The sequence below is a fragment of the Carettochelys insculpta genome, chromosome 1 (genome assembly GCF_033958435.1).
Source record: "Carettochelys insculpta isolate YL-2023 chromosome 1, ASM3395843v1, whole genome shotgun sequence".
Lineage (NCBI taxonomy): Eukaryota > Metazoa > Chordata > Testudines > Carettochelyidae > Carettochelys > Carettochelys insculpta.
In genome coordinates this window covers 177,745,787-177,773,641 of record NC_134137.1, presented here as the reverse complement: position 1 = coordinate 177,773,641, position 27,855 = coordinate 177,745,787, and the positions used below count along the sequence as shown (strand labels likewise).

The following is a 27,855-nucleotide window of genomic DNA, read 5'->3' as shown; positions in this document are numbered from 1 at the left end:
GAGAGAGATCTGAGTATATTCTTCCCATGAACATTGTTTGAAACTACATTCCATTTGGTACAGTCTGATTTATTTCAAAGGCAAATATCCTGCTCTTTAGAAATATCAATGTGAGCTAAGCCTAAAAGCTGTTTTTAGAGTGGATGGTTCCATTCGGAGGGTTAAACTTAGGACAACAGGAAAGACCAATTTTTAGCGTTCACCCAGACTCAGTCATCCTCTAATTAGATCTTTTGCTGTTCTTTTTTCTTGTGAGCTTACAGCAATGCAAATCTCAATACTTTAAAAGTGTGGGATATTAGAGATTTTTGTGAAAATCTTGGTCATGTCTGAATCATAGCCATACCAGGATCATTTGGCTGCTTTTACCTGGTTTATTTCTTTCATAGAAAGTGAAGAAAAAAAATCACAATTTGCAAAATGTTTAATTCTTCTGTGCTTCTAATCCCTCCCTAGACACTAGTACAAAAAATACTGAGTTGGTGTTGATGTCCCCACCTATTATAACCCTGAAAAGCAATGGTCCTGAATTTTTTTTCTCATAGGGGCAATGATTTATGTAAACTAATATTGTTAATCTGGTATGTCTTCTTTTTTCTTTCTGCATCTGAAATCTTTGTTTAAAGATATGTGCAAATATCTGATTGGAATATTGAATGTATATCAGGTTTTTTGTTTTTGGGGAGGTGGAGGTTGGGAGGGGATGGAAGGGAGAGGTGTAGGGGAACAGTGGGCAATAGAGGGCTAGAAAGAATTAGTTTGCATAGTGCTGGGAAGAGACATTCCATGAATAATGCAGAAAATGGAACTATGAGAGACATTTTCAGGAAAAGATTGCTTTGTGGGCTAGACAACTTCATTTATTCTAAAGAAAAGGCAACTCACACATCTTAGCAAATCAGTAGGATTGCCCCAGAAGAATAGGTTAAATTACTTCACCTCTCAGCTGTCTCTGATCTTTGGGGCCCAATGCACATCAGGCCACAATGAACAATTGCGTAGCCTGACACTAATTTAAACCACAGGCTCAGAGTATTGGTTCTCTGCTTAAATCCATTACTGCATCTATATGTGGACTTTTTGTTGATGTGTTTTTACATGTGCCAAATAAAGTTAGCCAAAAGGACGCCAAGTAGATGCAAGTTATAACAGTACTCTCAGCCTCTGTATTTATTATGTACATGATATCCAGAAACGGAGAAATTCGTCTGACAGAAACACGCCTGTGTGTGAACAGAGTTCAGAGCAAGTGAGGAATAGGAATATGCTGTACTGAAGACATTAAGGACCATTAAAACTCCAGCTGAGCTGATTAGTTTTTTCTGAATTATTATTCTGCACATTTATTTGAAGTAGGAGTTGCTGGATCTGATGTTTGTTGATATGTGAGAATAGCTCCACCGAATTAAATGGGAACGGGACTGGTCCTAATAAGAGTTTGGATTGTATTTTTGGAGGGCATTTACTGAAAAAAATGTAACAGGAATTATATTAGTTTAAGGCTTAGCTGTTTAAGTTTCAAATACAGACAGAATTTAGGGGATGGCTCCTGGAACATGTAAAACTTTTAGAGCTTGTCTACACTACCTCCCTATTTCCAAGGGAGCATGGTAAGTAGGGTGCTGGGAGTTCATTAATGAAGTTCTGCAGTGCATATGCAGTACTTCATTAAGCAGATTCCCTGCCAAGGCAACTTCGAAGTGCTGGCTCGTGTCTAGCCACCGCTCACCTTCTCGTACTTTGAAGTGCCTGGGGTACTTCGAAGTCTCTTTACTCCTCAGGGACTTCGAAGTGCTGGTGGGTGAGCTGTGGCTATACGCAAGCCGGCACTTCGAAATTTAACACTTTGAAGTTGCCGGCGGCGGGGGCAGGGGTGAGGCAGAATTTGCTTAATGAAGTACTGTATATGGACCGCAGCACTTCATTAATAAACTCCTAACACCCTACTTACCATCCTCCCTTCGAAGTAGGGAGCTAGTGTAGACAAGCCATTAGTGTATGCTTGTCTGAGAATAATGTATGTAGCTTGTGGAGATTTTTTTTTTTCCCCCTCTTTTGGGAAGCTAACATTTCTATAGCTCTTCTAGCTCATCTTTTTACTTGCCAGCTTTCTTCACTAGCAACTCCCCTGTGTGCAGAATAGCATGAGAAATTCCCACAAAAGCTGCCAAAATGTTAGTTACCACTGAAGAAAGGAATAAGTCGTTTAATAGGTACAATTTGGGACATGGTTTTGGTCCAGTAAAAAACACGCATTGTAAAGGTAATGGACTGTATGCGCAGTGTACAGATGTAGAATATGTAGGTCACTGAGGAATGTTTTATATTATTTAAAGAAAGGCCATTTGTACTGCCTTATTTTTTATATGTCTCTTGACAGGTGGAGCTTACTGGCAATAGCATTTATGAGTATATACATCCTTCTGACCATGATGAGATGACAGCCGTGCTTACAGCACACCAACCTCTTCATCCTCACCTCTTACAAGGTACTTCCAGGAGATGTGATCAAATTGCAACTGAAAAGCTAAAAAAAAGAAAGCTGCATTCAGCATGAGAAGCTTATACGTTGTCTAGTAAATCTTAGAGTACCCCAGGGGCAGGCAACAATTTTGATGGGGGTACACTCCAAGATTTTGGTCAGTGGTCAAGAGCTGCATTTTCCATGGAGGAGGGCTTGGGGCCTGAAACATGGGTTGCGTGCAGAAGGGAGCTGGGAGTAGGGGACTGGGGTGCGGGACAGTATGTGGGATCTGAGAGGAAGTTTGGGTGAAGGAGAGGATTGTGATCTGTGGCGGGATATTGGGGTATGGAGTCTGGGGGGGGGGTGTAGGTGCAGGAGAGGATTCTGGCCTGGGTGAGGGATATAGGAGTAGATGCAGTGTCTGGGAGGGCATTGTGACATGGGGCTGAGGAAGGAGGATGCAGAGGGTTTGTTTGTTGGCCTGGTGCATGGTTTGGGAAGGGGTTATGGGTGCGGTAGAGGATCCTAGTTTGGGAGGAGGGGTTAGAGAGCCTGGGAGGGAGTTGGGGTGCGGTGCCGGAGGCAGGCTCTGGCTTGAGGTACTTACATAAGCAACTGTCAGCCAGCAGCACTGTCAGGCAGGCTTCTCTGCCTGCCACCAGGTCCCATCCAGTGGCTGTTCTGTGTGTGTCTCTGTACTCTTGGGGAGGGCTTTGTGTGCATTCCCTGCCCCCAGCCAATGGGAGCTGAGAAGGTGTGCTGCACTGATCCCACCCCCAGCAAAATTTTTCAGCTCCCATTGGCTGGTTTCTGGACAGTAGCAGCTGAGAGATTTTGCTGGGAGTACTGACAGCTTACAAAACTCTTCCCACTTCCATAACACAGAGGGCCTCAGGGAGCTGCCAGCTTCTTGGAGCAGTGCTATTGCCTGCTGCTGGGGCAGGCTGTGGGACAGATTAAAGAGCTTGGCAGGCCCGTGGGCCAGACCTTGCCCACCTCTGGTGTATACAAATGCAGAATGGGTATTGAGCTGATATGGTAGCTCAGCATTATGGCTTGCAGTAGCATAGGTAGTAAGTAGTCCTCCTAAATTTGTTAGTATTATTTATCCCAAAGCTCTTGGAGCATTTGCAGTTTTAACGGCTATTCAGATTCTGTACAAGGATCATTTCATCCACCTCTGCTATGAAGCCCCCTCAGAGGCAGAACATTACAGGTACATTTATACAGCTACATTTTTATTTTAAGAGAGAAATTGACAAAATACTTTATCCAACAGAAAATAGGAGAACATGTATAAATGCAAAACAAAAAAGCAGTCCTGTAGCATCTTATTGACTGACAGAACAATTTATTCGGTGATTGTCTGGACCTGCACGAGTTTTTCATGTAGTTGGTGTATTTCCATTCCAAAAGGCTAAATGTAGTGCCTTGCATGTGCTACAGGTCTCCTTTTTTGTATTATGAAGATAACAGACTAACACAGCTATGTCTTGATGTATAAATGCAGTTTGGATTTGGAATTTGGCTTTGACACAAAAGGCAAAAACTCTTCCTTTATGAAGATTGCAAAAGGTTCTTTAATAACCACAGGTGGTCATGACATAGGTGTATGGTGTCTTACTGAAGAGAGAGAACCTTTGGGAGGAGAATACTTTGATAACATCCTACTGAGGCATTGGTTCATTGTCAGCTCCGAAGGAAGGTCTCACCTGCTGAATCACCAGTGCTGCTGCTTGTAGTGTGTAGAGGCTTAGTGTGGTGCTGTATACTGACTGAGCACAGTAATGCTTAGCAATCAGGCATGTCAGAGGAGAAGGCAAAGCACTGCATTGACAACATGAAACATACAGCTCAGACTGGAAACATCTTCTAGTCCATAGTGGACATACTCATAGGCTCAACTTTTAGCATTGTTGCATCATTTACTAATAGTACATGATGACACTAGTGTAGCTGCTGCACTTTTCAAGGTTGCTTAAGTCAATCAGTTATTGTTTGTTTCAGTCCTGAGAGACTGGATTGGTTTTCTCAGGACGTGGCCACTAATAACATGGCACATGCCAGACTTCTGGTGTTGCATTTCTGCTTAACTGGATTGTTCTGCTTTTACACGTGTCTGAAATCTCTGCACCTGGGATCTTGACAGCAACTCTGCTAGAGTGAACAGAGATCCTTGTGTATACTCATCTGTTCCATTTTCTCTGCATCTCTGTAGATGTGACAAAACTAGCATGCTTCCAAAAGTAATTGCCCATTCTCAGATGGACTAGCTGTTCAGCTCTCAGGCTGGACAGTGGCGTTGCATTCATGTCAAAGTACAGTTTGTGTCTTTCTCTTTCCTCCAGTTGTTATAGTTGCACGTTTGTACTTTTTCAGGGCTTGAGTAGCTGAGCTTCTGTCAGAAATGAGCTTTTTAGTTTGTCTGATCATTTGTATTGTTTCTGAGGGGAACTGATGCTTTCGGTGGACTTTTAGGGATCGATGCTACCATTGTGTTTGGATTTCATTAGGAGATTTTACTCTCTTAGAATAGCTTGTAGGCAATTTGTTGTTCTGTTGCTATTTTTGGCAAGGAGGTTATGAGTTTAGCTGAGGAGGCCTTCACAAATTCTTGAACATCTGCTCTTGAAAACCAGCATCCATGGTCCTGTATTCCATGTCCGGCTGTGGTGATTTGGGGAATTTGCCCATACATCTTATGAATTCTGGTGGATTGTGTATTAGGAAAATTGTGAAGAAAATAATTAATTGTATCATCTGTGGAGATGTGGAATTTCCCTATTTGCTGACAGAGCTATGGAATGGAGAGTCATTAACCTTAGTGACTGTGCTCTGGACTGAACATTGGGTACAGAAAAAAGGCCAACTGAAGCTTGTCTGGAAGGAGCAGGCGTGGTGGGGCAGCCTTCCTCTGAGTCAGAGGGGGAGGAACCACCCTCCCTGGCTAAGTGAGCGGAACAAGAACTGCTTCACCCATCCCACCAAAAGTACACTGCCTGGACGGGGAGGATAAAGGGCTAGACCTCTTGCTCAGTTGCAGTAGAGACACCAAAGAAGGCAGGTGGATCCTGAACACCAACTCTGTGACCGAGCACATCAATACTCTGCTCACTGGTGAGCTTGATGTTTCCCTGGACCTGTTGGAAAGTCACCTGGGTCACCTACCAGGAGGAGGTAGACAATGCCTTGGTGATCGAGGTACACCCTGAGGGGAGGGGAGGAAGTGGCTCAAAGCAGTCTGACTGCAGTGCTACCTGGAGGCATGTCCTGTGTGTTTTGACAGGAATCCCCACTGACCCAGTGGTGGCCCACTCCACCACTGTTAGGGCCCTGGGTTATGGTTTGGTGGAGCCAGTTGGGCCCAGACTGCACCTGCCCACCCCACCCCGATGTAGCAATCTCCCCTTGTTAGGCCGACTGGTCTATGTTTATTGATTTTGTAGGATCTAGGCCATCTAACTGCTGGGGTTTTCCTCAGGCTCTGCAACCAGAGTCTAAAGCTAATTGGTTACAGGGTTCTGCTTGTGCTCTGCAACAAGAGGACATAGTCAACTGACTGCTGGTTTTGTTTTGTTTCTGCAAATGAGAGTCCAGAGCTAGGTGACTGTGGGGCAGGTGCTCAGTCTCTGAAGCAAGAGACCAGAGTTGATTGATTCTTGGGCGTGCGCTGCCTTAGCATCATGAGGCCAGGGTACATTTATTATTGGGTTTGCTTGGCTCTGTTGCAAGAGTCCAGAGCTGATTAACTGCTGGGTTCTGCTGTTCTGTTTTAAGGGCCTAGGACTAATTGATTGGGGATTTGGTCTGGTTCTGCCACCAGAGCCTAGAGCTGAGTGACAACCGGGTGAGCCCTTTCTCTGCAGCAAGAGACTAGAGTCAAGTGGCTACAGCTTTTGCTTAGTTCCCCTGTCAAAGAGTCCTATGGCTATTTCCTGTTGACTGTTCAGTCCTGCTTTTGAAATAAGGCATATTGACTCCTGGGAGAACCTGCTTCACGAGCCAAAGATAGCTGCCTATCTGGGAATCCAACTCTGTTCATACTGTTGAGACATTAGTGCCAGCCTCCTAATTCCCCAATATTGGACTGAGATCTCGACGATGTAGTGAGGTGATATGGCCTCCCTCAACCCCCATGGGGGCGGGGATGACCACCACCTGACTGCAGAAGGGCACGTGGAGAGAGTGCAGAATTCCCAACAGGACAAAGATGACCAAACTGGGAGATAAAAAGGACTCTCTGACGGGATTTTGGAAGGCTCTTGGAGAATCAAGAAGTTTGAGGCTAGTAAGCAGAAGAGACAGTGGTAGTGGGTCAGGGAAGTTCTAGTTTAATGATGGGCCCAACCACAGACAGAGAATGCTTCATGGTCCTGAAGAGAAGTCATGAGTTTCAAGGGAAGGATTCTGAACACTCCAGAAGACTCTGCCAAAACCAAAAGAACTCTCCAGACTGGTGAAGGAAAGCTGAGGCAGGGAGATGCAGAGAGATTTATATTTCTTATGCTTTCTAAGTAAAAAAATCTGGCATTTTAGGATCTGTATGAAGTCTTTGTGTCTTGTTCCTGTTGCTCAGGGGTGTGCAAAGTGTGGGGCGGGCTTCCTCGGTGGGGCATGATATTTCAAATGGGGGGGAGCAGCACGATTGGCTGCTGGGTCTCAGGATCATCCATCTCATTAAAAATATTGAAATATGTTACTGTTTTTATGTATGTGTATTTGCATTTATATATTGATTGATAAATTTTTTACATACTATGTACTTATTTTCTTACATATGCCAAAAGGGTTTTTTAATCACAGGAACATAACTGAAATTTTTATTGGTTTGGATTACATTAGACAAGTTGGTGGGGGAAGGGCTGCTAATTGCAGGGATGAAAAGTGGGGCCCAGTGTGTTCTTTTTTTAAAAAAAAAAAAAAAAAAATCCTCATCTCTGCCTCAGCTCATACTCCTGAAGAGGTAACTATAAACCAAGAAGCTCACACTTTGCCGAGATTATAAGGTGGGAAAGATTGGAGGAGATGACACTAGTTTCAGTTTCCGTGAAGCTTGACTGTGAAGTTAATTGTCAGACACTAAGGTTTACCCTGGACTGCATGCCAAAAGTCTTAAAGCCAAGGATTGGTGCCTAAATTTTGCATAACTCCAGCAAGCAAAAAACACAGGATTAAGCAGTTGAACACTCAGGCTGTGGCCACACCAGCCTCTCCTTTCGGAGGGGCTAGGGCCATGAATATGCAGTGCCTCATTAGCATAATGGCAGCCTCACTCGTTTCGAAACACATGCCACCCATGTAGCCTGGGGGTGTTTTCAAATGGACCCCTGATTTAAAAAGCCCCTTATTTCCAAAACCAGATGGGAATAAGGGACTTTTGAAATCGGGGTCGTTTTGAAAGGCCCCTTGGCTACACAGGTGGCATGTGTTTTGAAACCAGGAGTTTCAAAGCATGTACAGCTGTTGTTATGCTAATGAGGTGCTGCATATTCATGATAGCACCTCGTTAGCATATTCCCAAGTGCTACATTACCATAGCCCCTCCGAAAGGAGGGGCTAGTGTGGCCACAGCCTCAGGCTTCTGTGAAAGGAATCCAGCAGGAGGAGCCTGACTCATTTGCCATCTTTATACCAGTAATCGTTTATTTGGTGAGCTTGTTCATTGTGACCGTTCTATTTAGAGTAGTGATAAATTAGTAGGAAATAGGTTAATGTCAAATTCAAATAGGTCCTCTTTTAGGGTCAGTCAGGGTAAGGCTAGGGTTTCATGACTGGCTTTTTTGTTTGTGCTTGTCTGAAGCAATTACATATATTTAACTGACACATTAATTACAGAAGCTCTTATCTCAGTCCCATACAGGATGTCTGTTCCTTGCTTTCCTTTTTTAGACCTAGATACCTGGTGTGTGTTTGTCAGTATTTATTTTCTCAACACTTTTGGAGCAATCAGTCCCTCTCCTTACAGCTGTCTGTTGTCGTACACACCACTTTCTTTCCAAAATAGGCTCAGGGCAGTGTCTAATTGGGCTCTTTCTTTGGGATAGCCTTATAAAAATGTTAATTTCAGTTTACATACAACTAGTTTTTTGTGTTTGTGTGGAATTCTGTTCATTTTACAAGTGGCACCATAGTAGACACATGTTTTACAGTGAGTTGCATACCTACTTTCAGGTGGTGGGTAATTTCTTTATTGCTCTACCAATGGCATCTACATTTTACCATCTTTGTATTACACATGGAAAAGTTTTTGCATCATACATGAGATTCTAGGCAGTGCCATGGAGTTTTTAAACCAATTTGCCAAATGGTTGGTAATCAGTTTCTATATGTGTATTTTCTCTTTGCTAATGTATTAGTGAAAATTAAGATGAGCAGTTGCCAACATCTTCTTTGGCATTCAGGCATTTTTTTTGTTCCTGTTTTACATAGAGATCTTAATGCATATGCCTCTCTGCAAATGTAATGAAAATCTAGCTCTTAGGGCAGTGTTTCCCACGTGATGGATCATGACCATGAATGTATTCATAGGGAAGACTCTTTGTCCAGGGTCGGATTAACCCATCAGTGGACCTTGGCCTAGGCAAACATACACTTCTGTCCTTCAGGGCAGCTGGGTCAAAGCAGTGATACTGTGACACTGGTGACCAGGTCCCAATGACTGGAATGAAGAACTGGGCTGAAGCTCGTGGAACAAGAGCTGCTGATACAGTGGGGCTCACCCAGCCACAGCCTCCTGCTGCCCTCTCCACATCTGGTCAGGGCTAGAACTGCCAAACCAGAACAATGGGTGGGTCACCAAAAAAAAAATACAAAATGGAGCTGGAGGGTTGCATGAGAGAAAAGTTTGGGAACCACTGCCCCAGATATGCATCTGGCTTAGGTAAATCCACTTTTTAAAACTGATGGAAGGGTGGTTATTGTTTAATTTATCAAACTGCTTGTTTACTCTTGTATTCTCAATGCCTTTATGGACTCATTAATTACTGAAGTGTAGAATGAAATCCTGGCCTCACTGAAGTCAAGAGGAGTTTTGAGATGGGAAAAGAAAAATCGTTGCTTGACTTCGGAAGTGAGGATTTTATCCAAACAGCTCATAATTCATCAGTTAATCTTCTCTGACTTCACATAAATCACTGGTGTAAAGAGCCTTCCCACTAAAGAGTTTGTTTCTCCTGAAATAGTAGTGAAAAGCCACTTTTATCAATTTATTTTGCAAGTGGTTTTCTTTTTCTTTTTGCTTCTGTTTATTGGTTACTCTAAATTCTGTTCTAGTGATCTTCCTCCCCTTGCTCTTTAAAGCTTGCCCGAGTTGTCAGGGTCCTATGTCCAAATCAATATCCCCCCATTATAACATTGGAAAGATTTACAAGATTTTAATGCGTTAAGTTACAAAACTGTTTGTAAAAAGCCTTTAAATCAGCTTCTGCACTAAATGAGTGGAAGGTAGCTAAAGTGATATCCATTTTTAAAAAAGGCCTCTAGAGGTGAACCTGGTGATTACAGTCCAGGATGAGCAGGGATGGAGTCCCTAGCCTCTCTTTGCCAGTAGCTGTGAATGGGTGACATGGGATGGATCACTAGATGATTACCTGTTCTGTTCATTACCTAGGGGCACCCAGCACTGACCACTGTCAGAAGAGAGAGTATTGGGCTAGAAGAAAGGTGAGCAGTAATATAGAGAACCTTGATTTCAAAAGATGACTGGAAAAAGGCAAATGGAGTGTCCATCTTTAAAAAAGGAAAGAAGGACAATCCAGGGAACCATAGACCAGTCAGCATTACCTCAGTCCCTGGGAAAATAATGGAGGGATCCTCAAGGAATCCATTTTTGAGTACTTGGAAGAAGGGAAAGTGATCAAGAGTAGTCAACATGGATTCACGAAGGGACCGATCTGATTAACTTCTATGATGAGGTAACAGGCTCTTTGTACATGGGGAAGTCAGTGGATGTGATATACCTTGACTTCAGCAAAGCTTTTGATACAGTCTCCCACAGCATTCTTGCGTATAAATTTTGAGGCAGTATGGATTGAATCCATGGACTATAAGATGGATAGAAAGCTGGCCTGACGGCTGGGCCCAACGAGTAGTGATCAGTGGCTCAATATCTGGATGGCGGTCGGTTTCAAGCCGAGTGCCTCAAGGCTCGGTTCTGGGGCCGGTGTTGTTCAACATCTTTATTAATGACCTGGATGAGGGACTGGATTGCACCCTCAGCAAGTTTGCAGACGACACTAAGCTAGGGGGAGAGGTAGATAGGATCCAGAGTGACCTGGATAAATTAGAGGATTGAGCCGAAAGAAATGTGATGTGGTTTGGCAAGGGGAAGTGTAGAGTCCTGCACTTGGGACGTAAGAATCCCAAGCATTGTTACTGGCTGGGGACCGACTGGCTAAGCAACTGTACAGTGGAAAGGGACCTCAGGGTTGTGGTGGGTGAAAGGCTGGATATGAGTAAACAGTGTGCCCTTGTAGCCAAGAATGCTGATGTCATAGTAGGGTACATTAGGAGGAACACTGTGAGCAGATCTAGAGAAGTGGTTATTCCCCTCTGTTCAGCAAATAATTAGGCGGCTGGAGCACAAGACCCGTAAGGAGAGGGTGAGGGATTTGGGCTTATTTAGTTTGCAGAAGAGAAGACTGAAGGGTGATAATTTTAATACCTGCTTTCTTTCATAAGAGATGAAAAACTCGTTAGAGCAGTGATGATGGATTTCATACTTCTACCCTGAAGGATAATTTTGGGTTATGTAATGTTAAACATAATTTCACAGAAATGCTTAAGAATCTTGTTTTAGTCATGTGCAGTGAATGAACAAATGCCTAAATTCATCATCCAAAATAGCCAGATGCTCTTCATTTTGTGCACCATGACATTTATGCTGCTTGCAACAGTGGGGGGTGGGAAAGAGCAATCCAGCAATGACTGAATTCTGAACAGACCATTTTATTTTTAAACAGCGCTTAACGTCAGACATACTGTCTAATGTACAACCTAAAAAAGGAAAGGGGATAATTGAAATAACACACTTCATGCAAACTAAAATATAATAAATTTAATTTTTAAAAAAATCCAGGTACAATATAGTCTCTCTGGAGTTTTCTTCTTAATGTGTTGTTTGCTTTAGGAACTGATGCTCTTGTTGCATGGTAGGTGTTCAAATAATTATTTGGCTTTATGCTGGCTTTTATGTTAACTACTTTTTTGGTGATTTCTCAGATAGTTTTTAATGAGTAGCTGGAATCTGTTCAAGCACACTGTACAGAATTCATTACAGCAGACACATGCACAGGCTAATGTGGCAATATGAAGAAATATGGGCGAAACACAAAAGGTTCCTTGAATTACAAGAGGAACACCTGGAATTTAGTAAAGTTAAGTTTCACATTTAAAAATAAATTATTTTAAGTCTGAAATTTGAAATTTTGGTAGGGATCCCAACTTGAAAAGACCATAACTGATAATTACAAATGGGTGACAACCTCATTAAGATAAACTGGGAGTACATGTATCAAAAAAGCCAGTTCTCTGTAATATTCATTACACTCCTCTGATTAAGTTAGAACAGGTGTAGAAAACTGGTCAAAGTACAAAGTCTCACATCTAGGGAAAATTATATCATTCAACTGATTGGAAGTATAATAAACTTTTTTCCTTCCATCTATTATCAATAATCATCCCAGAAAAACCTCTTGATCAGTAACCCTGATGAGCATATCATTTGAGGACCACAAAAGCCAAAAGTCAACCAGGCTCCCCTACAACAATCTTGACAAATAGGAGGACTAATGCTACCAAATATTAAAATAAAACTAAATCAGAAATTTTGGTTTTTTGGATAATTTGGGGGCAGGGGAGCCAGGGAGGTATAGACAGGATGCTGTGCCTGTTCTACAATCCAACGCCATGTGGTTTCTTGGATGAAGACACACTCTAATCTGAAAATAATGTATCTATAATGTTATAGAACCTACCCTTTTCTGAAAACAATAATCAAAGCATGGGATAACAAAAAATTAAGCCCAGACCCAACTGTTCTAATGGCCATAGTACATAACACCAAGTTTGACCCTGGTAAAGCTCTGGGGGCTTTAACAGCTGGCAGCATGCTTGTGTTATAAGGGTTGGGCAATCTCTTTGAGGTGTTTCGTTCAGATAATTTAAAGGGAAAAAAATCAGCTTGCAAGAGATCTTAAGTTCTGTTGTACGACTATCCGCAATTGCTACATTTTTCAACCCACCATCTGAGCAGTTAGCAATGAAATTAACAGTGGAAATTACTTGTCACTATTATGAGACTATGATTTACTTTCTACCTTTATGTAGAAATATTTTCAGTTCTTCCATGAAGGAAATGCAGTTTCACAAAGATGTGGAACTCAGGCTTATTCCAGGAAATAAAGGATGAGTGTTATGAGCAGCAGTCCTGTACCTCAGTATGCATGTTCATAAAACAAAACAAAGCAAAAATCATGTTAGAGGTCTCTACTACAATTAAGCACATTAGCTTGGATAAATGGCGAAGTGACTGCAATGACGTGTTGGTTTCTTCACATATTACAGCTGTGTCCAACAATTCAGACACTTTGAAAAGAGTTTGGAAATAACTTTAAGGAGATAACAGGTATTTGTGAATTTTTCTTAAAAATTCTGTACTGTACAACAGATACAAAGCCATGATTACCCATTTGATAGTTGCTGTAAGAAGAATAAAAACTTAATGGAATTTCCCAGGAGAGAATCATCCCTTACCACAAACACTGACAGATTGAGGACTTTTTATTGACAAAGGGAGAAATTATTACTTTGCCACCTTATTAGTGTATCATGGCCCTACTGTTACAGCCTCAGGAAGGCCGGACTATTGGAACTATTGTGTACACAAAACCTATTTTCGATGGAATTACAAAATTAGTGCTTCAGAAATATTGGTCAAAGTGAATTGGCTCTGTTAATAAACACAATGTTTAAAAAGAAAAAAAAAGATTTAGATGGCCCCCATCATCGCCTGTCCTTTAAGGGTTATTATAAAGTTATTCTCAACATCACCAGGAGGGAAGAAAGTATTGTTCCTATTGTACAAACAGGAAACTGAGGCAGAGTAAATGACTTACTCGAGCTCATTCAAGGAGCCAGAGCTGGAAGGAAGTCCTATACCTTAGCCCCAGTCTTCCTCCCATCTACTTATTTAAACGGGATAGTAGGTGTGCCAGTTCGGTTCAGTGCCCAGTGTAGTCACAAGAAACTAGTTTGCATTAGAAAGATAAATGATTACAATGTTTTGCCAAAAACAACAAGTCCTGTGGCACCTTATAGACTAACAGATATTTTGGAGCATAAGCTTTCATGGCCAAAGACCTGCTTCATCAGATGCATGGGGGTGGGGTGTTTCCAGAGGAGGATATTTTTGCCAGAATTCCAGTCCAATGTCATATTGTAAACCCCGCCCCCCAAATTAGCCTTTTATAACATTTAATTGAACATTAAAACCATAATGCTTAAATAATCCTGAGGGTGGCATTTTGGCAGAACAGGCCAGCAAGTTTGTAAGGGAATTCTTTGGTATTCAGTTCAGTAAATAGAAAAAGCAGTTTACTTGGAAGGTAAATACAGGTTGGACTTTTCTAATCAGGCACCCTTGGGACCTGACCAGTGCGAAACCAGAGAATTTGCTGGACCATGGGAGATCAGTGTTGCCTAGCAGCATTTCCAACACTTCCACTGCATACCAGGCTTTTAGAAGACATTTAGGGGGTAAACTGCAGCTAAATAACAGCACAGAACACTGAGAGCCAGGACTGGTGGCTGTAAACAAACTTTATGGGCCGTAGGAAACTTGGCCATAGCCATGGTAAGTGGAAATTCAGCTAACTAAAATCATGCTGGACTATGACTGTTTCCAGATAAGAGTGTAGCGGAGCAGAGAGGTTCAACCTGTGCAAGGTGATAATCAATGTGTGTTACTTTTCCCCCCCCTTTTAAGCATAGTTCTAACATGAAAAGTGCTTCATTTATCTGTAAATGTATTCTAGGATTTTTTAAATAGATTATAATGCTGAGAGTTAATTCTTTAGCCTGAGATGCTACAATGAAAGTGTTTCTTTTAAAAGAAAAATAAGGTAAACCTGAGCAGAGCTTAAATTACAAAACATCAGTGACTTCCATTAAAATTTGTCTTAAAAACTTCTCTTAAGAGGAGCCTGCTTAACATAAGAACACAACACCAGCCATGCTGGGTCAGACCAAAGGTTCATCAAGCCCAGTAGCCTGTCTGCCGACTGTGGCCAGTGCCAGGTGCCCCGGGGGGGTGGACCGAAGACAATGATCAAGCAATTTGTCTCCTGCCATCCATCTCCAGTCTCTGACAATCAGAGACCAGGGACACCATTCCTACCCTTGGTTAATAGCATTTTATGGACCTAACCTTCATGAATTTGTCTAGCTCTTTCTTAAATTCTGTTATAGTCCTAACCTTCACAGTCTCCTCTGACAAGGAGTTCCACAGGTTAACTGTGCGCTGAGTGAAGAACTTTCTTGTATTAGTTTTAAACCTGCTACCCTTTAATTTCATTTGGTGTCCTCTAGTTCTTGTATTACAGGCACAAGTAAATAACTTCTCCTTATTCACCCTCTCCACCCCTGTCATAATTTTATATACTTCTATCATGTCCCTGCTCCGTCTCCTCTTTTCTAAACTGAAAAGTCCCAATCTTTTTAGCCTCTCCTCATATGGGACCCATTACAGGCCCCTAATCATTTTTAGTTGCCCTTTTCTGAACCTTTTCCAGTGCCAGGATATCTTTCTTTAGGTGAGGAGACCACATCTGTACACAGTATTCAAGATGTGGGTGTACCATAGATTTATATAGGGGCAGTAGGATACTCCTTGTCTTATTTTTCTATCCCTTTCTTAATAAGACCTAACATCCTATTTGCCTTTTTGACAGCCTCTGTACACTGTGGATGTTTTCAAGGAACTATCCACGATAACTCCAAGATCTCTTTCCTGATTAGTTATAACTAAATTAGCCCCCATCATACTGTAAGTATAGTTGGGGGTTATTTTTTTCCAATGTGCATTACCTTACACTTATCCACATTAAATTTCATTTGCCATTTTATTGCCCTGTCTCTCAGTTTGATGAGATCTTTTTTAAGTTCTTCACAGTCTGCCTTTGTCTTGACTATCTTGAACAATTTAGTGTCATCTGCAAACTTTGCCAACGCACTGCTCACCCCCGTCTCCAGATCATTTATGAATAAACTGAACAGGATTAGTCCTAGGACTGACCCTTGGGGACACCACTAGTACCCCTTTCCATTGGGAAAATTTACCATGTGTGCCTACCCTCTGTTTCCTGTCTTTTAACCAGTTCTCAATCCATGAAAGGATCTTCCCTCTTACCCCACGACAACTTAATTTACATAAGAGCCTTTGATGAGGTACCTTGTCAAAGGCTTTCTGGAAATCTAAGTGTACTGTATCCACTGGATCTCCCCTGTCTGCATGTTTGTTAACCCCTTCAAAGAACTCTTAACAGATCAGTAAGACGTGATTTCCCTCTGCAGAAACCATGTTGATTTTTGCCCATCAAATTATGTTCTTCTATGAGCCTGACAATTTTATTCTTTACTATTGTTTCAACTTATTTGCCCAGAACAGACGTTAAACTTACCGGTCTGTAATTGCCAGGGTTACCTCTAGAGCCCTTTTAAAATATTGGTGTCACATTAGCTATTTTCCAGTCATTAGGTACGGAAGCTGATCCAAAGGACAGGTTACAAACTAGTGTTAATAGTTCTGTGATTTCCCATTTGAGTTCTTTCAGAACCCTTGGATGAATGCCATCTGGAACCGGTGATTTGTTAACATTAAGTATATCTGTTTGTTCCAAAACCACCTCTAATGACACTTCAATCCAGGACAGTTCCTCAGTTTCATTTCCCACAAAAAACAGTGCAGATTTGGGAATCTTTGCAACATCCTCAGCCGTGAAGACTGAAGCAAAGAATCATTTAGTCTCTCCGCAATGGCTTTATCACCCTTGATTTCTCCTTTCATATTTGTATTATCTAGGGGACCCACTGGTTTTTTAGCAGGCTTCCTGCTTCTAATGTATTTAAAATACATTTTGTTATTACTTTTTGAGCTTTTGGGTAGCTGTTCCTTAGAATCTTTTTTGGCTTTCCTCATTGCATTTTTACACTTAATTTGCTAGTGTTTGTGTTCCTTTCTATTTACCTCAGTAGGATTTGCCTTCCACTTTTTGAAAGATGCCTTTTCATCCCTCACTACTTGTTAGTGCCCTGAATAGGTAGCAGCTTTATAAAATATTTAGGCTTGTATGTTTTGGCCCAATGACTGGCAATGCACAGTGACATTATAAAATCATGTACTGTCCTGTGTTTCCTGTTTTGCTTCCAAGACCTTGGTTCATGGTTCACCTGCTGCCTTTATATCCTACTATATGGGAGACTGAATTTGTAAACCCAGAAGAGGTTGAAATGTGACTGCTCAAGGGAAAGGCTTTAAATAAAAAGGTTGGAGGCCTACTGCCTTTATGACATTTTGGGGTTTAACCATGCCAGCATGGCGTTTCATGATTGTCTGCCTTGTAGCCCTGGGTATCTTGTGTGACTGTGCAACATTGGTTCAGCGTTCTCATCTCAGCAGCCCATAAGCCTCCCTCTGAATTTGCCCATCTTAGCTTCTCCTTGCAGGCTGACTGTATTACTTTCCAAATCCGAATTCATGTCACATCACCTTTCTGCAAGGTCCAGCCCCTCTCACTAGAATCTAGTGACTAGACCCCCTCACAAAAAGCATTAGGTTCTCTGCCTCTGTAGAGACAGAACATTGCAATCTGCCGGTTTATCAGGATCATGCACTTCACTGAATTTTACCAGTACTGATGATTTCTAATGACAGCAAAACAAAATTATTGACAAAGGAGGACGGATTAAGATATGACAAGTAAAAGGAATAAAAGTAGAGGTGGCTGCATGCAAATAAAAGTGAACATATTCACCTAAAACATAATCTAGCAAAATACACTCTTTTTGTCCAAGTCGGTTTCTCTCTCACCCACAGTCTTCCTGGATTTGTACTGGTCTCTCTGATCAGGATCCATCGCAGAGACCAAAATGAACTATGTAGTTACAAAACACACATGGGATTACAAAACAAACATTGACTGACCCCCTCACTCAGCTGGTTGAACCCGAAAATATTGCAGCCCTCAACTCTTCTAACCTTTAAAACAAATCATAACTATCAGTGGCCTTCATAGGGACAGCTGATGATGAGTGGGGACAAAAATGTGTCATGGCCATCTTTCTGTTGTTTTCTTGCCCTAAAAACAATGACAGTGTAAAGGTTAATATGAATGGCTGAACTATCCTACAAAGACATTTGTCAAATTGTGAAAGTAGACATTGTGAGTGCTTTGTAAAGCCTCTGTTAATAATGACATTACTATGGGTTATGCTTTCAGAGTATGAAATAGAAAGATCATTTTTTCTCCGGATGAAGTGTGTCTTGGCCAAGAGAAATGCAGGATTGACATGTAGCGGCTACAAGGTAATGTGCTAAAGCCTTGCAATGATCAAAGAGAAACAGATTTTATCATATGGCTAGTCCTAAAATGAAGTGTGCTACTGAAAAGAGTCAGAACACCACCCCGCGTGCAGATTTTCCATTAGTCCGGCAGTGCATCCTGGAGCTACAGGCCAGATTTGGATAGCCATGGTCATGCTGAATGATACCCAACTTCTCAGGCAGTCCCATTGATTTGATGAGATTTTTTTTTTCTGTGCTGTTGAAGATAAGTAAGGGCATCAGAATATGGCCCCGTGTTCCTGCAGATCTCAGTTCAGAATTGATGTCTATCACAGTATCAGGTTTTATTTATCATCCTCTTATCATACGTTATGTTAATAGTTATTGCACCTGATCATTGTCAATGGGAAATGCTGTAATACGTCACTAGCACATGCTATTCGGGCATGTATTTTTAGCTTTACTTTGTGTATTTATACTCCCATAAGCTAAACAGTGCATTTCTGGTACGTCAACAACCTCTGAGAAAGGCCCTCTACTGAAAATAAATGTCTGTCTTAACAGCAAGAGAAAGAACACCTCAGAGACTTGCTGGTCTTAGAATTCTTCCAAGGTGCAGATGTTTACACGTAAACAATTGTTTCTTCAAGTATGGCTCTGGCTGCACAACTGTCCTGCAATGAAGGCTTTTCTAGCCCCTAATTTGTACTGAAATAATTTTTACAAAATCTGAGTATGTGGTGGTATCCCTTTATCTTTCTTAGAAAACAGTTTGTCAGCAAACGGTGTCTTTTGCCATTGTCTCTTTTGGAGGCCTATTACCTGATTACAGTGTATGTTGTTCAAAGGTGGGATTTTCTAGAACTTGGAGTATTGCTGTAACTCTGTTGTCAAAGACTTCAAAGTTAGGTCACTGCTTACAGTTCAGAAGGTATCACTGAACAGCATTAAGTGCAAGGAAAAGCAGATATGCCTAATTGTGAGGGAATGAAGAAGCTGTGGTGGGAGATTTGTAAGTTATCATCACTGGGTCTGTGTTGGCTACTATGTTAATTAATGGTTGAACGGGGAGCTTGAAGAGGAATCTGTTTCTAGCTATATAGCTAATTGATTGCTTTAGGCAATGGACATGTGCTCCTTTTCACTGGAAGAATGTACAAGTCAAAAGAAAGGAGCTATACAAACAAACTGAGGGATATATATAAATTGTGGGTTTGACATTTAATACTGGTGACGTTTCCTGCATGATATTTGGATCTGAGCCTTGCCAGAACGAGCATAGTCCAATAGCAACATTTAGAAACTAACAATGTTTGTGTTCCTCCAAAATTTTTTAAGAGATTTTGCTTTTGCCTTGGTTACCCCCAAATCATTGTTTAGCCCTTCTTACAGCCTAATAGCTAAACCTTAATATTGGATACATGATGGGGTCAAATTTAGCTACGACAGATCAGGAAAGGGATCTTGGAGTTATAGTGGATAGTTCTCTGAAGACATCCACGCAGTGTGCAGCGGCAGTTAGTAAGGCAAATAGGATGTTAGGAATTATTAAAAAAGGGATCGATAATAAGACAAAAGAGATCATACTTCCCCTATATAAAACTATGGTACGCCCACATCTCGAGTACTGCGTGCAGATGTGGTCTCCTCACCTCAAAAAAGATATATTGGCATTAGAAAAGGTTCAGAAAAGGGCGACTAAGATGATTAGGGGCTTGGAAAGGATCCCATATGGGGAGAGGCTAGAGAGACTGGGACTTTTCAGTTTGGAAAAAAGGCGATTGAGGGGCGATATGATAGAGGTATATAAAATCATAAATGGTGTGGAGAAAGTGAATATAGAAAAATTATTTACCTTTTCCCATAATACAAGAACTAGGGGACACCAAATGAAATTGATGGGTAGTAGGTTCAAAACTAATAAAAGGAAATTTTTCTTCACACAGCGCACAGTCAACCTGTGGAACTCCTTGCCCGAGGAGGCTGTGAAGGCCAGGACTCTATTAGGGTTTAAAAAAGAGCTTGATAAATTTTTGCAGGTTAGGTCCATAAATGGCTATTAGCCAGGGATAAAGTATGGTGCCCCAGCCTTCATAACAAGGGCAGGAGATGGATGGCAGGAGATAAATCACTTGATCATTGTCTTCTGTTCTCCTTCTCTGGGGCACCTGGCATTGGCCACCGTCGGCAGATGGGATGCTGGGCTTGATGGACCTTTGGTCTGACCCAGTATGGCCATTCTTATGTTCTTATGTTCTTATACATGCATGCAGCTCTCATGGATAGCAATTGGAATTATGTACATGTACGTGAGGCTAGAATTTGGCCCCTTGGCATTGGTAACTTGCCAACAGAGACCAGCTAACCCTGACGGTTTAGACTTTTAACTGTCTAAATAGATACTTGATCAGGTACATACTTAGGGATACATTCATAGATCTTTTAAAATGTATCTTTTCATCACAATGAAGAAGAAATTCATTAGAAGTAGTTTTTAATATATCAAATTGGCTGTTAAAGCATAGCTGGGAATTCATATGTCTGCCTGACTGTTACCATCAAAGGCAAATTCTCGTTTATGTGGTTAATGTATGGGAATTATCTTGTTGTATCTACATGAAATGTATATTAGAGTCCCTAAATTTAAAACGTTAGCTGGAGAACAAACAGTCCATATGACACCAGGGCCCTTGAATTTTGACACCAGGTTACTTTGGCTGTTGGCAGTAACAGGTACATAGCATGACTCCATTTTTGCTTAGAAATAAGACACTCAGCAGCCTGAAACTGGAGTCAGACAAGCGGAGTTATTAAGAGAAGTTGCTTGTTTCACCACTGAAGTAGATGCAACATAGGCTCAGAAGCAGATGCCGTAAAGCTATAAGACCTCTGCCTTTACCTTCGTACGTTTACTCTGCTTTCTTTCTGTGCCAGGTGATACACTGCAGTGGCTATTTGAAGATCCGCCAGTATATCCTGGACATGTCTCTGTATGATTCCTGCTACCAGATTATAGGACTGGTGGCCGTGGGTCAATCTTTACCTCCCAGTGCAATCACTGAGATCAAGCTTCACAATAACATGTTCATGTTCAGAGCAAGTCTGGATTTAAAACTTATATTCCTCGATTCCAGGTAAGCAGACTCATTGGTTTCCTTCAGATAGCATCTGGAAGTTAGGTTTTGTCAAACTATGGCTACGTCTACACGTGCACCCAACTTCGAAATAGCTTATTTCGATGTTGAGACATCGAAATAGGCTATTTCGATGAATAACGTCTACACGTCCTCCAGGGCTGGCAACGTCGATGTTCAACTTCGACGTTGCTCAGCCCAACATCGAAATAGGCACAGCGAGGGAACGTCTACACGCCAAAGTAGCACACATCGAAATAAGGGAGCCAGGCACAGCTGCAGACAGGGTCACGGGGCGGACTCAACAGCAAGTCGCTCCCTTAAAGGGCCCCTCCCAGACACACTTTCATTAAACAGTGCAAGATACACAGAGCCAACAACTAGTTGCAGACCCTGTATATGCAGCACGGACCCCCAGCTGCAGCAGCAGCAGCCAGAAGCCCTGGGCTAAGGGCTGCTGCCCACGGTGACCACAGAGCCCCGCAAGGGCTGGAGAGAGAGTATCTCTCAACCCCCCAGCTGATGGCCGCCATGGAGGACCCCGCTATTTCGATGTTGCGGGACGCGGATCGTCTACACGTCCCTACTTCGATGTTGAACGTCGAAGTAGGGCGCTATTCCCATCCCCTCATGGGGTTAGCGACTTCGACGTCTCGCCGCCTAACGTCGATTTCAACTTCGAAATAGCGCCCAACACGTGTAGACGTGACGGGCGCTATTTCGAAGTTACTGCCGCTACTTCGAAGTAGCGTGCACGTGTAGACGCAGCCTATAAGTGTTTCTGTGTCATCATCAATTAAAATGGAACAGAAACACTGAAAAGCATGTGGAGATTTCAGAATGACTCAGAAAATCAGGCAATGTTTTATCTTTAAAATATCAAGCCTACAAAGTCTGTTTCTAAACTATAGTTATTTGTGTAACACTGTGTCCAGAGTCTTCAACTGATGTGGGTGTGGGAACTGTACAAACGCATAAAACACTTTGGCTGTCTCTGCACATTCCCCTCCCTTTTGGGAGGGGCATGTTAATGAGGCACTTTGGAACAGGTTAATGAGGCCTTGACATGCATATTCAGCACCTTGTTAGCAGAAAGGCAGCCAGTCACACTTCAAAAGTGCTGCTTTCGAAATTCAGACTGGCTGTGTAGATGTAGACGTTTTGAAGTAAGCACCACGCTATGAAATTCTCTTATTTGCAAAACAAAAGCGAGGGGCATGTGTAGATATGGCTTTCATGTTCTGAAGAGTTTCCAATCTTAGCTGGCTGGACAGATAAAAGATGAAGGAAGCGCTGCGGTGCCTTTGTTAGAGGTGGAGAACTGAGGCACAGAGATATTAGCTGACTTACCCAAGCTAACACAGGAAGTCTGTGGCAGAGCTGGGAATTGAACCCAGTCTCCCAAATCCTAGATTAGTCCCTTAGCTGTGAGACTAATGTCCATAACCGTGCTGATATTATTGACTGATGAAAAGATATGAGTGACACTGATGTTGAATGGCCATTGTAAAGTAAGAGATTATATTCAGTCTCTTCAGAAAAATAGCAGTGGCCGGGACAGCTTATGAGATTGCCTAGGGCACAAGCTCTTCCTGAATTTATGGGAAATAGCCAACAGAACCATCTCAGCACATTCTGCTGATACAACCTTTGTGGATGCCTGAAAGAACTCCCACATGAGCAATGGGAAAGCGCAAATCAGAGCCCAGAGACACACAACGTGAGTGGTCTCTTTCTAACATACAGTTATGCTTTATAGCAGCGGTTCCCAAACTTTTCAGCATTACGCCCCCCTTTTGATTTTTGAGAATCCCTCATACCTCTTTTTTACCATCGTCCACCCCCCTTTAACAAAAAATTCAATTCATAATTTAAAATAAACACAAAATTTTGGTGTAAAAATGTTATTTAAATTTGAAAATAAGCACAAATAGTTTTTCTTGGCTCAGTAATTTCATACAGATGTAATTTAACATGAGAAACAGCAGAAACAAATTAATTTATTGTGAAAGATGATGCTGCATTTTCTTCATAAGTTGGGAAATCCTAGGAGACTGACTGTCGACCACCCAGACTAACGGCGCAGGTCCCATCTTGTGGTGCCTGGTGCAACCCAAGCTGGACAGCTGCCTGAGCCCTGTGCTGCTGGGGCCACCCGCCCGAGCTGCCCGCTGAAGCTGTGGACAAGCCACCTGCCTGAGCGTCTGTGCTGCTGAGGCCAACTGCCCACCTGAGTCCCCACGCTGCCGGGGCCAGCTGCCAGCACACCAGCTGCCTGAACCGCCTGACTACCAGCCATGGACCAGCTGCCCGAGCTGCCCACCTGAGCCTCTGGGGCCAGCTGCCTACCTGCCAGCCACCTGAGTGGCCCACCCGAGCCCCACACTGTCAGAGCCAACCGCATGAGCCCCCATGCTGCCAGGGTCAGCCACCCACTCAAGCCTCCCGTGCTGCCAGGGCCAACCACCCGAGCTGCATGCCAGCCACCTTAGTCACCCACCTGAGAATCCACGCTGTCAGGGCCAGACGCCCTTGCTGCCCACCCAAACTCCCACGCTGCCGGGGCCAGGCTCCTGCCCACCAGCCACAGGTCAGCTGTCCGAGCTGCTTGCCTGAGCCCTGTTCTGCTGGGACCAGCTGTCCAAGCTCTGGCGCTCCCAGGGCCAGCTGCCCAAGCTACCCACCGGAGCCCCAGTGCTGCTGGGGCCAGTTGCCCAAGCTGTCTGTCTGAGCCGTGGGCCAGCCCACCTGAACCGCTTCCCTCCCCCACAGCCAGACACCACCAGTCCCCGCATCGAACCCTATCCTCCTCCTCCCCACTAACCCACACTCACTCACCTTTGCTGGAGGCAGCTAGCTCCACGTGGGCCTTAGACGACTGCCTGCCTTTTACGGTGGCTGTGCCAGGTCACCCACATGAAATGGCGGGGCGGAGAGCTAGACGCAAGGTCTGGCTCTTTCATAGGGGAGGTCAATAATGGGGGGTGGCTGGGTTGCCTCACACCCCCCTGTGGAATTTCTTCACCCTCCCCCCCAGGAGCCTTGTAGGATATATCTTGCTGCTTTGTATGGTCCAGTTTTAGATGTCCCCAGGGAAGAGCGTTCCATCAAATGTCCAGTCTAATAGATTTGATTAGTTGACAGGCAGATAAGGCTAAAACAAAAACCTCCATATCACTAGGACTGTGGAATGAGATTTGACCTACTTTGTGACTTCCATGACATGCTTTAGTTTCAAGGAAAAAAAACTTATATTCATATATAATGGTGGGAAAAAAGTCTATGTCCAGTATATTGGAGAAGTTTTGCAGGGCAATTTAAACACTCAAAAGCATGGTGTCTCTCCAGACTAAGATCAGTGAGGCCTGTCCCTGAAATGCAAGTTGCAGTTTCATTTAGGCATCTACTCTCTTTTTGACGTGTTTAATGCAGTACGTCCAATATTGTTAAGCACTGAAAGCTGGTCTGTGCTACCAAATTAGATTGGCTTAGCGACAGTTGCTCAGGGCTGTAAATCTCGTTAAGCTACCTAAGCCCTGGTGTACTGTTAGGTTGCCAGAAGAATTCTTCCATTGACCTAGCTACCACTCTCAGCAAGATGGATTTGTTCTTTAGTGATGGCTGAACCCCTTTTGCCATTGTAGTACACGTCTGTACAACAGCGGTGCAACTGCAGTGCTGGAGCAACGCTGCTGTAGCATATTGGCCTAAGGTTCAATGATATACTTGTATATGGCTGAACTGAGATAGGATGAGGTACTGTACTGGGGCCTTAAGAAGTCAGGAACAGTTTCCTATACTCAGGGCAGGACCAAGTGCTATCTAAGCCAGGAGTGGGCAATAAGTTGGAGGCAGTTTGCTATAGGGTTAGTGGCGGCAGGACACCGGCTCTTTATTTACCTGCACATTCAGGATACCACATACCACAGCTCCTGATGTTCAGGAACAGCAATTTGCAGCCAACAGGAGCTGTGAGCCTTCCTACTTGTGGACATGCAGATAAATAGGATGCCAGCAGTCTGCCATGGGCTAGGCCTGGTGAACCATGTCCAGCCCACAGGTGGCCTATTGCCTACCCCGATCTAGACCATCACTGACAGGTGTTTGTCTAATGCACTGTTAAAAATTTTCAGTGATGGAAATTCCACAACCTCCCTAGGTACTTTATTCCAGCGGGGATTAAAATAACTCAGATTTAGGGCTCCAGAGCATCAGAATGGCCACACTGGGTAAGACCAATGAGCCGTTTAGCCCAGTGTCCTGGCTTCGTACAGTGGCCAATTGGCAGTTTAAGAATACCCAAGAACAGGACAGTTTCAGATGAGCCATCATCCCCTATCATCAAGTCCCAGTTTGTCAGTTGGAGGTTTAATGCGACCCAGCGCACCATGGGGGTATGACCCTAACTGTTTCAGATAATAGCGAGTGATTGACCAATCCTCTTATTTAATTCTTCATTGAATCCAGTTACAATATCCCATGCCCAGATGTTGACACATAGACTGCCTTGTGTGATGAAATTCTTCCTTTTGTTTACTTTAAACCTGTTGCTTATTAATTTCATTGTCACACCTATGTGAAAGAGTAAATAACACTTCCCTAATTCACTTTCTCAGTAGCATTCATGACTTTATAGACTTCACTATTCATGATTTTATTGATCGTGGTTTAATAATTCCTTAGTCATCGCATGTCTAAACTGGACAGTCCCAATGTAACACATCTTGTATTAGTTTTACGGGATTGCTATGTTATCTTGCCTCTGCTCTGCTGTTAGCAATGGAGAAAGATCCTGCGCATGTAAATAGGTCAACAGAGAGATTAAAAAAAAAAGCTATAACTGTGCTTAAATTTCTTGGTGTACTTTAAAGTATATTTTGCTATCAAGTAGCAAGGACAGGAGATAGCACTGGGTCACATAACCTGCTCCCTCTTGGATTGAGTGGGACCATCCCTGTATGGGCTTATGACAGTTCCTTGTCTCTTTCTTGAAGGGGCTGATACTGGCCACTTTCAGAATACTCATCTAGATAAATCTCTGCTCGGAATCTGTATGATGTGTATTCACTACCTCATTCCCAATCTGTCTGCAGTGGTTGTGCTTTAACTTTGTTCCCGTCAGTTCTCATCCTGTTAATGTTGAGAACTGTTTGCCTAATGTGTAACTTCAGCTTTACTTTTCCTTCTTTAGTTTCCAGGCATTACTGTTGTTCCTCGTCCTTCCATCTTCAAAAATGGAATAATGCCCTGCCTACCTTTAGACTGTTAGCTCGAAGTTATGTCTAGACTGTGATCACAGCAACTGTAGCCCAGTTATTTCTGCTATGCTCATGTGTTTGCAAAAGCAAACAGAAAGTTGTCCATAGAAAGAAAAAAGAAATTTACCTGACAACTCCATGAACATTTCATCCACTGGATCTTTGTGGAGAGGATCATTCATGTTTGTCTCTTGAAGGCTGCAGCTACTAAATTTAACTAAGTGAAAATCTAACGCCGAAAAAGGTTAACGGATCCTCCTCCTTGATTGTAGCTAGGACACTGCTCACCCCTTTGAATACAACACTGCTGCACCCTGTATTTGGAGGGAGTACCAAAGTTTTCATTTCTTTCTCTGTTTCCAAACCAGCATGTTTTCTTTGCAGCCTTTTAGCAAGTGATTAATTGGCAAAAGTGGTATTAGTTTAGTGAAACAGTATTTCTAGAGTTGCTGCTTATGAGTTAGCCTTCCTCTTCTAGGGTGACTGATTTAACTGGATATGAACCCCAAGACTTGATAGAGAAGACCCTCTACCACCACGTTCATGGCTGTGATGTCTTCCATTTACGATATGCTCACCATCTCTGTAAGTAATTGGCATAATGTGATTGGCTCAGACTTTCAATTTATTAATTAGGACCAGGAGTTCTGTTGTGTTCTTTTCCATCTATCAATCGATCTCCACTTATTTTTCTGTTTTGAAAATCTGTCCCACATTGTGAGTGCTGAGTTGTTTTGAAAAGTCTGGGTTTAGTTTGAAACAAAGTTATGCAACAGTTCCATGTTTTCTTGCAAGCACATCGATAATAATCTGTAGCTGTGTCTACACTTGCATTCCTCTTTTGAAAGAGGCATGCAAATAAGGTGCAGATTTACATATCTGGCATCTCATTTGTATATTGTTATTTCCAAATAGCTTCTTTCGAAAGAAGAAGACCAGTGTAGACACTGCTCTTCCAAAATTAAACCCTATCTTCGAAAGAATCCTTCTTCCCATAAAGAAAGGGAAGAAGAATTCTTTCAAAGGTGGGGTTTACTTTTGAAAGAGCAGTGTCTACACTGGTTTTCTTCTTTTGAAAGAAGCTGTTTGGAAATAAGAATATGCAAATGAGGTGCCAGATATGTAAATCTGCACCTCATTTGCATTTTTATTTCCCTCATTTGCATGCCTCTTTCGAAAGAGAAATGCAAATGTAGACACAGCCTGTGTGGGTTTGAAATGCTGGAGGTAACACCAAAAATATTCTGAGATGCATGTTTCTTAGCAACATGAGGATGAGTTTTAAAACCAGTGTGTCAGGAGAAGGAGACACAGGTTTAGTAATTCCCCAGTGCCAGGAGTAGAATTGATCACCTCTTAATGTATTCAGTGCCATAGTCACACAGTACCATATGTAATAGATACAGTTCAGATGCAAATTGTGAGAATAGAAATTTTTTT

The 27,855-nt window shown here is 42.6% G+C and overlaps 1 protein-coding gene across 3 annotated transcripts in view; it reads left to right on the top strand.

Annotated features, from left to right (window-relative positions):
- The window catches only part of SIM2 (SIM bHLH transcription factor 2), a 98,547-nt gene that overhangs the window by 27,445 nt on the left and 43,247 nt on the right, over positions 1 to 27,855 (top strand). For all 3 annotated transcript variants that reach the window (XM_074996297.1, XM_074996278.1, XM_074996288.1), the window contains exons 4-7: positions 2,381 to 2,489; positions 17,959 to 18,044; positions 20,958 to 21,157; positions 26,894 to 27,000. In XM_074996297.1, coding sequence (XP_074852398.1) covers positions 2,381 to 2,489; positions 17,959 to 18,044; positions 20,958 to 21,157; positions 26,894 to 27,000 — 502 coding nt within the window. The remainder of the gene's footprint in view (positions 1 to 2,380; positions 2,490 to 17,958; positions 18,045 to 20,957; positions 21,158 to 26,893; positions 27,001 to 27,855) is intronic.